This window comes from Conger conger, chromosome 5 (assembly GCF_963514075.1).
Source record: "Conger conger chromosome 5, fConCon1.1, whole genome shotgun sequence".
In the NCBI taxonomy this organism is placed as follows: Eukaryota; Metazoa; Chordata; class Actinopteri; order Anguilliformes; family Congridae; genus Conger; species Conger conger.
This window is the reverse complement of record NC_083764.1, coordinates 61,735,621-61,748,927: the sequence shown is the minus strand read 5'-3', so window position 1 is coordinate 61,748,927 and position 13,307 is coordinate 61,735,621. Positions and strand designations below refer to the sequence as shown.

The window sequence follows — 13,307 nt, the reverse complement described above, 5'->3', positions numbered from 1 at the left end:
GTCGAAGTGGTTAGCGTAGCTTAGTTACTCACTGAGGTCGCTCTCAGAGGGAAACACTGTGCAGTACGGATGGGGATCCACGTGCAGGCTCCTCAGCTCATCCAGAATTCGTCTCTCCCTGCTCATTACTGTGGTTTGCTTGGGTGCATTATTCAAAGCACTGCACAATAAGACAGTATTACATTCATTATTATTAGGTATGTATTAGACACAGTGGCACACATGCACAAATGCCTGTGTAATCAGAAACGAACGAACAGCTTTCGCCAGATTCACGAAAGACGCGTGGACACCGTTTTTTTTTCCGTATCCACGTGTGTCTGATGATAAATACCAAGTGATCGTAAATCAAAGGCGCGTGCACAAAATTAGTGATTAGCATAAATTGGCGCCCTCTGAAGCGGAGATTGAAGTTCTGTTAATGGAAGTACAACAAGCCAAAAACCTACACCGATCAGCCATAACATTAAATTAACATGAACATTTTTTCACAATTACAAATGGTTTAAACTGTATGAACTTGTCAATAAACACTTAATAGTGCATGTTTTTGTTATTTAAATATCTTGGTACGTACTGGTGTTCATGATCATTATATAGTAACAAGTGTGCCAGAATATAGAATGTTTCATATTTTAAAAATAATAAAGAGCCGCCATATTTAAAAATGCGTGGGATCTATTCTGACATAAGTTCCATCACAGGCAGTACCATGTAAGTCCTACAGAGGGAAGCAGGGTGAAACTGATGTAGGTTTAGATGCCATGCATTTTAAAATATAGCGGGTGGTCTTTATTTCTTGTTAAATATGAAAAAGTCTACAGGTCCTGGAGTATACACATCATCGTGAACACCAGTACGTACCAAGATATTTAATTAACAAGACAGTGCACACACAAACCCGCACCAATACGCTTACAAGACATTTATTTGCAAACTTTTCACGAATGATTATCTGTTCATGAGTAATGCATATCATATATGAAAAACTGGTTTAAACAAGCACTATACAACGAGTAAAAAGAAATGGTTTCACATTTGGCACATTTGGGCCGTTTAGGAAATATTCCAGAATTTTGTTACACAAACACATATGAAACACGTACGCATTCACATGTGAAACTCTCACACATGCATTCATACTACTGAAAACTCACACACATGTATGTGAAACGCTCACACAGATACACATGAAACGCGCGCATTCATACACATGAAACGCTCGCATTCATACAAGTGAAACGCTCGTCCATTGCACTATATCCGGAAGGCGTTATTTTTTCCCCCAACCGTATTGCGCTAAGACCCGCCCTACTCTGCCTCTGATTGGCTAGTACTCGTTGCCTTCCAGGAGTCGTGTGATTGGATGCCATCTGCTTCGTGCAAGGCTTTCTCCGCTGGCCGGGAGCCCGCTGATACAGCGCTACAATGCGTATACAATTCGCGGCGCAGTTGCTAAATATGTCCATCAAAAAATTATTTTTTCCAGCGAATATCTTAGTTACTACAATATTGAGCAAGCAAAGTAATTTTGTGTATATATGTGCAATTTTGTTCAGCAAATCCCACGAACGCTGACACTTCCTGGTTTCGGTCTCCAAACAGAGGATGGCTTGGAGCGCGTTGCTCCAAGCTGAGGTTTCATTTTCCATGGTAAAATAAAATAAATTAAAATGTAGGTAGTCGATAGGTAAAAAATAAATCCACAGTAGTAATTTGCCCTATGATGTCGCTCTCTTCTTTCTGCTATTCTGGTATTTAGAAATGAATCCAAGGAGAGTATCTTGTGCAACAAATGAGAGAAATGGACGAGCGTTTCACTTGTATGAATGCGCGTTTCACTTGTATGAATGCGAGCGTTTCATGTGTATGTGTGAGCGTTTCACATACATGTGTGTGAGTTTTCAGTAGTATGAATGCATGTGTGAGAGTTTCACATGCGAATGCGTACGTGTTTCATGTGTGTGTGTAACAAAATTCTGGAATATTTCCTAAACGGCCCCTCATAAAGTGATTATGTGGCCATGCTTCAAATATTATAATAACGCTGTAAATGTAATGTAAAACGATAACAACGAAGTCTAATGCTGCATTCACGTCATATTAGAATGAACAAATTAGCTCATTCCGACTGGAAGAAACAGCTCACATCAACCTCTGACATTAAACGCGAGGCAAAAAACAAAACTCGTAAACAAATCAGCCACATGTCATGCCACTTCTATAGCCTACCATGATGTTTGCAGGTGTAGCTTGAACTTGGAACTCGCCATTATAGTTCGTGGTTTCGTACGCGTAGTAGGCTACACCATGCCCCATACGTGTTTTATGGAATTTACATTCAACTCCACTTAAGCATTAATTAATCAGGATTACCGGAATGAAACATCACCCAATTTGATGTTGAATCCTGTTGCGTTTTTATATGATATGAATAATTATAACAAATCGGTTACTTTTTTAAATGAAATACAAAATTGTCTGTCATTTTGGAAAATGAATATTTGGAAATCTCAAATGTGTTCTTTCATACTAACACACACAAAGAAATAAACATATACAATAAAGTCTAGGGTGCCTAAGACTAGGCATATATATTCATTAGTGGAATAATGAAATCCCCCGTCGGCCGGGGGCCTCTCTGTGTGGAGTTTGCATGTTCTCCCCGTGTCTGCGTGGGTTTCCTCCGGGTACTCCGGTTTCCTCCCACAGTCCAAAGACATGCAGGTTAGGCTGATTGGAGAGTCTAAATTGCCCATAGGTGTGAGTGTGTGAGTGAATGGTGTGTGTGCCCTGCGATGGACTGGCGACCTGTCCAGGGTGTATTCCTGCCTTTCGCCCAATGTATGCTGGGATAGGCTCCAGCCCCCCTGCGACCCTGTTCAGGATAAGCGGGTTAAGATAATGGATGGATGGATGGAATAATAAAATAACAAAACACGCTTTACAACCGTGCTTCATTTCCGCGCACAATACGAACAGCTGAGACCACTCGTGAAGTTTGTTTGGCTCCTATGAGAAAACTGACATCCGAAAACTTTGATAAATCCCACATTATTTGTGGAAATGCATTTCCGATGGATTTATGGTGAATTTCGTTCGGCTCACGTTTGATAAATGAGGCCCAATGATTGTAAATGTAAATTCAATGTAAATGTTTATAAAAAGCATCACCCCACACGCAAACTGTTACTTACTAACATTGGGCATCATGCAAGATCATTCTTATCAGAAATGTCTCTTACTTTTTTCATAGGAAGGGCTCATTCGAGTGTGCCGCGTCGGATACAGTTCTGTGAGAATAACAACGCCTCCCGTATCATCCATCCATCCATTATCTGAACCCGCTTATCCTGATCAGGGTCGCAGGGGGCTGGAGCCTATCCCAGCATACATTGGGCGAAAGGCAGGAATACACCCTGGACAGGTCGCCAGTCTATCGCAGGGCACACACACCATTCACTCACACACTCATACCTACGGGCAATTTAGACTCTCCAATCAGCCTAATCTGCATGTCTTTGGACTGTGGGAGGAAACCGGAGTACCCGGAGGAAACCCACGCAGACACGGGGAGAACATGCAAACTCCGCACAGAGAGGCCCCGGCCGACGGGGATTCGAACCCAGGACCTCCTTGCTGTGAGGCGGCAGTGCTACCCGCTGCACCATCCGTGCCGCCCCTCCCGTATCAGGACTAGTCAAATTTATATTGACGTGAAAGTAGCTTTAATGATGTTTAAAGTTTTGACTTCAGGTATACGGTCGTCCACTTTTGAAGCGGGATATTCAGATATTACAAAAAAAAAAAAAAGACAAATATAAAAAAGGAAATGCATTTATATCGGAAATTACATATTATACTTGAAAAAGAGACAAGGAAGGGTGAAGTGCTGGTGGCCTCTGCTGGCTAATTCTGGAAGCTGAACCCTGGTCAACCCTGACTGTTCTAGTCGAATGTAGGCACCTTAATACCGTACTTACGTCTGGATGGACAGTGAACAGTGTGAAATTAACCAGGATGTATACCACTATACATGTTATTCTTATCTCTTATCTTATCTCTGTATTCTGTATCTTACAGTACTTACATTAGTGGCAAAGTCACTTTGTCATTGACCCCTTTAGGATGTAAAACCTCTGGTTCCTTGTCATAGCCCTTTCTTTGCAAAATGGCAGACAAATCAGCCTGTTAAGAACAAAATACAATATGAATATATTGTCATAATACAAATCGTTTGTATGGAGTCAAACTTTTCTCAATGTACACTAGAAATGGAGTGCATAATTAGGAGGCTTCTGTTTTGCTTGCAAGAGACCCTAAATACTAAAATAGAAAAACTTTTTTTTTTTCAGCAATGACAAAATAGGTTTCTTACCAGTCCTTGGATAGAGGATGCCTGATATTTTTTCTTCAGTTTCCTTCCCTTCAAAGACAGGACAGTTTCCATTTCAAAGAGTTTTAATGCCTCTTTACCTGTCTCTGGTTTGAAACAGCAACCTCCTGTAAAAAAAAAAGTGATTACTTCATAATATTTCCCACATCAGACATTTTGCAAGCCTGATATAGTTATTTTTCCTATAGATTATATTGCAGTTTCTCCTGTACAATAGCCCATAAACATATATGTAAACTCACAATAAAGACACAATAAATGTTTGTGTTATGTTCCTGGATTCCGTCTGTCTGATTATATTGCCTGGTTAATTATGTCCGTTTCCTGTCTGATATTATGATCATTGATTATTGCCTATTCCTTTTGTACCTCTGCTTTAGTGTTTATTGTCAGTCTTGATTCATTTTGTGTATTTAGTTATTTTCCATATTTACATTACTTCTGTTCATGTCTGATTTCATTACATTCATAGGTTCACGGTCTGGTCATTGCATGCCTCCGTTTCTACCTGAACACTCCCCGTCCTATGAGTAACATGACTTTGGCTATTTTTGTGACTCTGGTTTAACAGTCTATCTGCATGTAGGTGACATGGCTCAGGCAGTAAGAGCAGTCGTCTGGCAGTCGGAGGCTTGCCGGTTCGATCCCCCGCCCGGGCTGTGTCGAAGTGTCCCTGACCAAGACACCTAACCCCCAAATGCTCCTGACGAGCTGGTCGGCGCCTTGCATGGCAGCCAATCGCCGTCGGTGTGTGAGTGTGTGTGTGAATGGGTGAATGAGACGCATCAATTGTACAGTGCTTTTGATAAAGGTGCCATATAAATGCCAACCATGATTACTAATCAGTACTAATGAACTCTAACGCTGTTTGTCTTTTGAGTTTAGCTAATACATTCATGTTGTATACATTTACTGGTATTAACCACGCTTTTTGGCTTGGGTGATTATTTATTCTTACATGTAAAATAACAATATTAACGATTCCCAATTCCACGCTTTCCTGTAACTCCGCTTCTTTCAGTATTGCTGTGCCTTGCTGCTATTCTGGAGCTCTCTTGCTTCGTTACCTTGTTACCCTATCCTGTTCTTACAAATCTATCCTCACAGTCTGCCTGCTAACCCCAGGTCATGTTGTGTGCATGCAGTTTAGTTTTACTCTATGTCTGGTCTTGCGTTTACCCCGCGTTATGTTACCTGATTCCCTCGTGCAGTTCCCCTGTGTTAAATGTTTAGTTCCGCCCACTCACACCTGCTCCTGAATAGAATGTCCATTTCCCTGTGTATATATATCCCAGTCTGAGCACTCATTCCCTGTCAGATCGTTGATCCTCATCCTGTGCCCAGTTCCAAGTACACCAGTTTGTAGTGAGATTCTTGAGACACTCTTCTGTCTGATTAAGAGTTGCCTTCATTCAAATTTCATTCATTAAAAAAAATGAGTTTTTTCCAAAAAGGCTAATAATATTTAAAAAACCCTCGGAGTGATTTCAGTTTTCATTTACTCATGTTGAGCAAGCTAGCAAGAACGTAGCATCTCGTTTTCAAATTTTCATTCAAATTTTCATTCAAATTTTCATTCAAATTTTCATTCAAATTTTCATTCAAATTTTCATTCAAATTTTCAAATGGAGAAAAGCCCCTAAACCTCAATCAGTGACGTCAGAAATAATCTCCGCAGGGTAGCAGTGAAGGTATCTCAATCAACCGTTCGAAGAAGAGCAGCAATTCAGAGGCATACCACAAGATGCAAACCACTCATTGGAACAAAGTTGTATGGACTGATGAGACCACGATTAACCTCTACCAAAGTGTCATCTTTTTATATCGTATTTTTATCTCAACCCCAAATGTATTCAATGTATTGCAAAAACGAAGGAATTGGCCCCTTTAGGAGGGGACTGTAGAATGCAGTGTATTTTTCATTTTTAATCATGGAAAAACTGGTTTAAGCATGTGGTTTTAATGTTGTGGCTGATCGGTGTATGCATAACATTTCAAGCATGCAAAATTACAGTATATAGTAGTGATATTTGTGAATAAACTAAATGACAACAGATAAATAGTTGAATGTAATGAGAATGTTGGTGACCTGTCACATTGCTGATTCCGTGCAGGACACTGTTTTCCTCTCCTCCAAGGATGACAGTGTCCACTACAATGTCAGCGTCAATCAGCCCGACTGCAACTTTCACAGGATCACAGCTAGAACTAATATTGTGAAAAGACAAATCTTCAGTAATTTAAATGTAAAAATGTAAAATTAATGAAGTCATAGTTTGAGGCAAGATCTGCATACACTCAGTGAGCACTTTATTAGGTATTCATTGGATGTTTTTGGCTTATTAAATCTTCTGCTGCTGTAGCCTATACACTCAGAGGTTTGATGCGTTGTGGGTTCAGAGATGCTCTTCTGCACACCACTGTTGTAATGTGTGGTTATTTGCGTTACTGTCACCTTCTCAGCTTCAACCAGTCTGACCCTTCTCCACTGACCTCTCTCAATAACAAGGCGTTTCTGTCTGCAGAACTGCTGCTCACCAGATGAACTCTAGAGACTGTTGTGTGTGAAAATCCCAGGAGATCAGCCATTACAGAAATACTCCAACCAGCCTGTCAGGCACCAACAATCATGCCACGGTCAAAATACTTAAGATCACATTTTTCCCCCATTCTGATGGTTGATGTGAACATTAGCTGAAGCTCTTGACCCATATCTGCATATTTTATGCACTGCACTGCTACCACACGATTGGCTGTTTAGATAATCGCATGAATAAGTAATACATAATCCGCCTGGAGAGCTAACATTAGCTAGCTTGCCACACTATTAGCTTGCTTCATTTCATTGAAAGCATAAATGGGAATTTACCCTTCATCATTCCCATCACTGAGACACAGCATGCGGAGTCTGCAGTCTGGAAATTTCTTCTTGATATCGCTCAGCTTAGAAATTCCAAGATTCAAGGCATCGTACAGGGGAGTGACTCCACAGGCTTTAAGACTGTTGACATACCCCTGAGGTACCAAAGATAATACAACATTTAATACAAGTAAATGGAATGCAATTAAATCTCAATACCATTTCGCAGGTCTACTACAATGGAAAAACTTGTGTTTATACACTGTACATTCATTCTAAATGTTTTGAAATCATTGTGAATGAAATTACAATTCACAGAAAAAGATTACCTGAAAAACTCCAACAGTCTCTGTGAACTCATGAAATTCCGGGCACCGTCCTCCAATCTTAACCAGACCAATGATATGATGAAATGCGTATGCACTGGTCCTGTCCATGAAAGCCAGGAAGAGCTGCTTCACAGCATCCATCCTGCTCCGTGTCCGATCCTGTTCGTAGCATACAGCCGCCATTGAAGAGCTTGCATCAACAAGAACCTGAAATATCAATAATAAATAATATCATATTTGTTATCTTCCTGATAAAATGTCTGGAAGATGGAATTAAGTCATTTGCATTTATACCTCCATCATCACATTCGAACCAGCATAATAAAACATGAAACACAGGCACATTGAGTTTACCAATATTGCCTCTTCTGGCACCCCACTGATTTTGTTTGTCTGGTCTGTTCTGGCATCTTTGAGTCTAAAATAAACATTTTCATGACTTGAAAGTGAAATAAATATGGATGAACACTACAGAAAGATGCATGCATATAGTTACACCCATGCACTGAATTTTCCCAGCAGTGTCTTTAATAAGTATGAAATATTCACATTGAGTGTCGCACACCTTGAAACGTCTCCCCCTGGTTTCCAGCAGTTTTCATAGAAAAGAAAGTCAGGAACTAAAAAGGCTTTTTTCATCCTAGCAATTTCGCAGGATGTTGTGACTTAGGCATCCGATACTTTATTATATATATATGTTTTTTGTGTGTTTGTGTGTTAGTATGAAAGAACACATTTAAAATTTCAATGTAAAAGTTTTTTTTAATGAAAAAAGTAACATATTATTGTAAGCAATTGACTACTTTTAACATAAAAACTTGATCAAGGCTGTTTGAGATCAGAAGCAAGGAGCCAACCAAAGTCTGCAGAAGAACTGTGGCAAGTTCTCCAACATGCTTGGAACAACCTCCCTGCTGATTGTCTTATAGAACTGCAAGACAGAGTTGGATATCTCAGAGAAGTGATGCAGTTTTGATGCCAAAGGGTGGTCACAAAAAATATTGATTTGATTCAGTTGAACTATTCTGCCAAATTACTAAAATGTAATGTAAAATGTATACTACGTTTATTTAGGACCTTTCACTGAATTATGATGGTCTGTAGTTGCATGACTTGTGCAGATACTGGATGACCATAATTAAATAAATCTCTCTCAATCACCTCTTTGCTGTTAAAGACATGGTAATTAGTGAAATCACTGTGAATAACAAGTAACCTTTTTAACTGTTGGTTTTATTAGGTGGGGAAAAAAAATCTAAATCCAAAAAATTCCATTGCTTAACTGGACATATAGAAATTGATGAATTTACATTATATAATTACAATTACATGCAGCATTACAACATTAGATGACTAGAATATGCAAAACTATTAATTCAAGTTTAGATAAATTATTTTAAATACCGTGTTGCCAATTCAATCACATTGACAGCCTTTTCTTTCCCGGCGAGACAATCAAAAACCTGGACCAGTGATTGTTGTCCTTTGTTTGGGCTCAGATAAACTGCACAGTTACCTTAATTGAGTGGAAATAAATTATACATTAAATGATACACATACACATACACATGTACAATAATAATTTTTGACTTACCAGAATTTTGAAAGGTTGCATAATAATATTAAGTTCACATTGTTCTAACCATTATTTCTTTCTTAATTTAAAAATTACATTAGGTGAGACAAACTTGTGGGGCCTTATGTACAAAGTGAGAGGACTTGTACATAAACTGCATTTTTATTATTCTGAAATGATTGTAAGCCAATCTTTCCCTGGTATAACAATACCTCTGCAGATCACCTTTCATACATTCTTTTATATGCATGCAATGTCATGGTTTAGCCCATATTGTAGATCATATTTGAATACACACGGTTATACTGTATGTACACTCAGTGAGCATTTCATTAGGTATTTATTACTTATTTTGTTTACTTATTGGTCTCCTGCTGCTATAGCCCATCTTCTTCACCGTTGTGTGTTCAGAGATGCTTGATCCTTGGGGTACACCCTCACCATTTTCCTTAGCGAATATCATATACTTTATTGTACATTGCTCTGGATTAGAGCATCTGCTAAATGACCGTAATGTAATGTATCCTTTTCCTGGCAGGTTTGGAACCATTCCAGAAGTTTTACATGTTTTTATTACTGCCCTTACTGTGTTGGTATCTTTTACCGTTTATGCTGTAGGGACTACAACTTCCACATTCCCACAGGAAAATTCTGCGACGTCCACCACGAATGACGTCTAACTTGGTTCAGCCAATCCCGTAATGGCGGGAGCAATAAACGGTCCCGTATAAGAGCAAGACACGTTCTTGGGATCTCTCTTCTGTCTCTTCTGCTTCTTCTGCCTTTTCTGCTTCTTCTCTTCGACGCACCCTTTTTGGACATTCGCTTCAGCTCATCTGCTCCGAGACTCGGACAGAGGCTGAATGCTGCACAGCGCACTACCAGGCCTACGGACACACCCAGTTACCTCGCGGTAACTTCGTGGCCTATAGCGAGTGGAAACTGGTGTACGCGGAACGCTACATCAGTTTACCCCTGCAAAGCTCACCAAAGAACAACAGCAACGAACTTTTCCACCCGGAAAAAGGACAAGCGAACATCCTTCCAGCAACCGAGTGGACCAGACGACAGCGCGCGGCTAAGACGCCCCAGCCTGCGCATCTATCCAGGACACGCATTCACAGCACCATCGCGGCTCCTATAAGGACAGCACGTCTTTTGGATCCAATGCGTATGGACTCAGTAAGAGAACAAACATTCAGGCATAGCCAGTGTTTAGTTTAGTCTTAACCCAATTAAATTTCCTTACTAACTTCCCGTTAGTTTATCTGTTATGTGTTTGTATGTTTGTTTAATAAATACATGTTATTAAACCCCGGTGTCCGTTTTGGAATCGCGTAGACATGAGAGCCGAGTTAAAGCAGTCTTTCGAAGAACTTCCAACCTTCAGGTTATCGGTATGTTTAATCATTAATATTGGTTATTTTAAATATTAATTAAAATACTAAATTTGTGGTTAGATATTTCTGATAATAGTAATTTCATGAGACTGATTACTTTTTGCAGTTATACTGCTACACAACGTTTAACTGGCGCCACGGTTTCGTAGAGAGTAAAATCCCTGCGTGATTTGGCGGCCCGTGCGAGGACCCTACATAATTTGGAGTCCCGTGCGAGGACCCCTACAATGCATTACCAGGCATGATGAATTTTGGACTTTATTTCTCCATTTTTATTAAGGGTGCCAATAATTCTGGAGCCCAGAATACTGTATAATCTTAAGTGCATGTTCAATAAAAAAAAGAATTTTAACTGAAAAGTTAATCAAATGACATTTTAGGGCAAACTCATGCTCAGGGTTGCTCACCCTTTTTATTACCAGCATCCTACCTTCGTCTATGAGAATGAGGCGGGGCCCTTCCATTCCAAATTTCGTCAGTTGCAAAGGTGGAGTCAGTTCCAGGTGAGAATACACTGTCAACCCAACAGTCATCTCCTCATATGTCTTCTCTGGATTGACCTGAAAGCTACCATGTCCAGTTCAACACATGAGTCATATAGACAACCTGAACCACATAGAGACACAACTCCAAACAGCACCCATCTTAAACGCAGAGTATGCCTTGAACACAGGCAAATACAGTGCATATGGAAAGTATTCACAGCACTTCACTTTCCCCACATTTTGTTATGTTACAGCCTTATTCCAAAATGGAATAAATTCATTTTTTTCCTCAAAATTCTACACACAACACCCCATAATGACAACATGAAATAAGTTTTTTTGAAATTTTTGCAAATTTATTAAAAATAAAAAACAAAGAAATCACATTTACATAAGTATTCACAGCCTTTGCTCAATACTTTGTTGATGCACCTTTGGCAGCAATTACAGCCTCAAGTCTTTTTGAATATGATGCCACAAGCTTGACACACCTATCTTTGGGAAGTTTCGCCCATTCCTCTTTGCAGCACCTCTCAAGCTCCATCAGGTTGGATGGGGAGCGTCGGTGCACTGCCATTTTCAGATCTATCCAGAGATGTTCAATTGGATTCAAGTCTGGGCTCTGGCTGGGCCACTCAAGGACATTCACAGAGTTGTCCTGAAGCCACTCCTTTGATATCTTGGCTGTGTGCTTAGGGTCGTTGTCCTGCTGAAAGATGAACCGTCGCCCCAGTCTGAGGTCAAGAGTACTCTGGAGCAGGTTTTCATCCAGGATTTCTCTGTACATTGCTGCATTCATCTTTCCCTCAATCCTGACTAGTCTCCCAGTTCCTGCCACTGAAAAACATCCCCACAGCATGATGCTGCCACCACCATGCGTCACTGTAGGGATGGTATTGGCCAGGTGATGAGCGGTGCCTGGTTTCCTCCAAACATGACGCCTGGCATTCACGCCAAAGAGTTCAATCTTTGTCTCATCAGACCAGAGAATTTTGTTTCTCATGGTCTGAGAGTCCTTCAGGTGCCTTTTTGGCAAACTCCAGGTGGGCTGCCATGTGCCTTTTACTAAGGAGTGGCTTCCGTCTGGCCACTCTACCATACAGGCCTGATTGGTGGATTGCTGCAGAGATGGTTGTCCTTCTGGAAGGTTCTCCTCTCTCCACAGAGGAACACTGGAGCTCTGACAGAGTGACCATCGGGTTCTTGGTCACCTCCCTGACTAAGGCCCTTCTCCCCCGATTGCTCAGTTTAGACGGGCGGCCAGCTCTAGGAAGAGTCCTGGTGGTTCCGAACTTCTTCCATTTACAGATGATGGAGGCCACTGTGCTCATTGGGACCTTCAAAGCAACAGAAGTTTTTCTGTACCCTTCCCCAGATTTGTGCCTCGAGACAATCCTGTCTCGGAGGTCTAGAGACAATTCCATTGACTTCATGGTTGGTTTGTGCTCCAACATGCACTGTCAACTGTGGGACCTTATATAGAAAGGTGTGTGCCTTTCCAAATCATGTCCAATCAACTGAATTTACCACAGGTGGACTCCAATTAAGCCGTAGAAACATCTCAAGGTTGATCAGTGGAAACAGGATGCACCTGAGCTCAATTTTGAGCTTCATGGCAAAGGCTGTAAATACTTATGTACATGTGATTACTCAGTTTTTTATTTTTAATAAATTTGCAAACATTTCTAAAAAACTTCTTTCATGTTGGCATTATGGGGTGTTGTGTGTAGCATTTTGAGGAAAAAAATGAATTTATTCCATTTTGGAATAAGGCGGTAACATAACAAAATGTGGGAAAAGTGAAGCGCTGTGAATACTTTCCGGATGCACTGTATTATGTGATGAATGCACAGGTCTAATACAATTTGAAAAAAGTGCAAAAATCTGGGCAACAATTTTACAACTAAGTGAACAGAAGTGGACCTGACCTCTGAATGGTATCACGTTAAACATCAAATTTTAAAGCAAGATTACTTTTTATTTTAACTTTTTACAGTTTCCAAATAATAAAAATGTAAAACGTTTTGGAACCCTGTCACTTATTACTTTGTCGTTCCTCCTCGGGCAACTATAACAGTTTTCAAGCGCTTTCTGTAGCCAGCTAAGAGTCTTTCAATTCTTCCTTTTTGAATCTTTCCCTATTCTTCCTGGCAGAACACCTCGAGCTTAGAAATATTCTTCGGCCTCTTTGCATGTACGGCATGTTTGAGATCTCGCCACAGATGTTCAATAATATTCAAGTCCGGGGACCGGGTGACCAT

General features: G+C 40.3%; 1 protein-coding gene across 1 annotated transcript in view; it reads right to left on the bottom strand.

The window, feature by feature from the left end:
* Window positions 1-13,307, bottom strand: part of LOC133129607 (uncharacterized) — a 77,442-nt gene that overhangs the window by 3,489 nt on the left and 60,646 nt on the right. The window contains exons 11-19 of the mRNA XM_061243808.1: window positions 10,992-11,128; window positions 8,990-9,101; window positions 7,940-8,003; window positions 7,586-7,792; window positions 7,266-7,411; window positions 6,486-6,604; window positions 4,379-4,503; window positions 4,091-4,188; window positions 33-160 (exon numbers count right to left, since the gene is read on the bottom strand). Coding sequence (XP_061099792.1) covers window positions 33-160; window positions 4,091-4,188; window positions 4,379-4,503; window positions 6,486-6,604; window positions 7,266-7,411; window positions 7,586-7,792; window positions 7,940-8,003; window positions 8,990-9,101; window positions 10,992-11,128 — 1,136 coding nt within the window. The remainder of the gene's footprint in view (window positions 1-32; window positions 161-4,090; window positions 4,189-4,378; window positions 4,504-6,485; window positions 6,605-7,265; window positions 7,412-7,585; window positions 7,793-7,939; window positions 8,004-8,989; window positions 9,102-10,991; window positions 11,129-13,307) is intronic.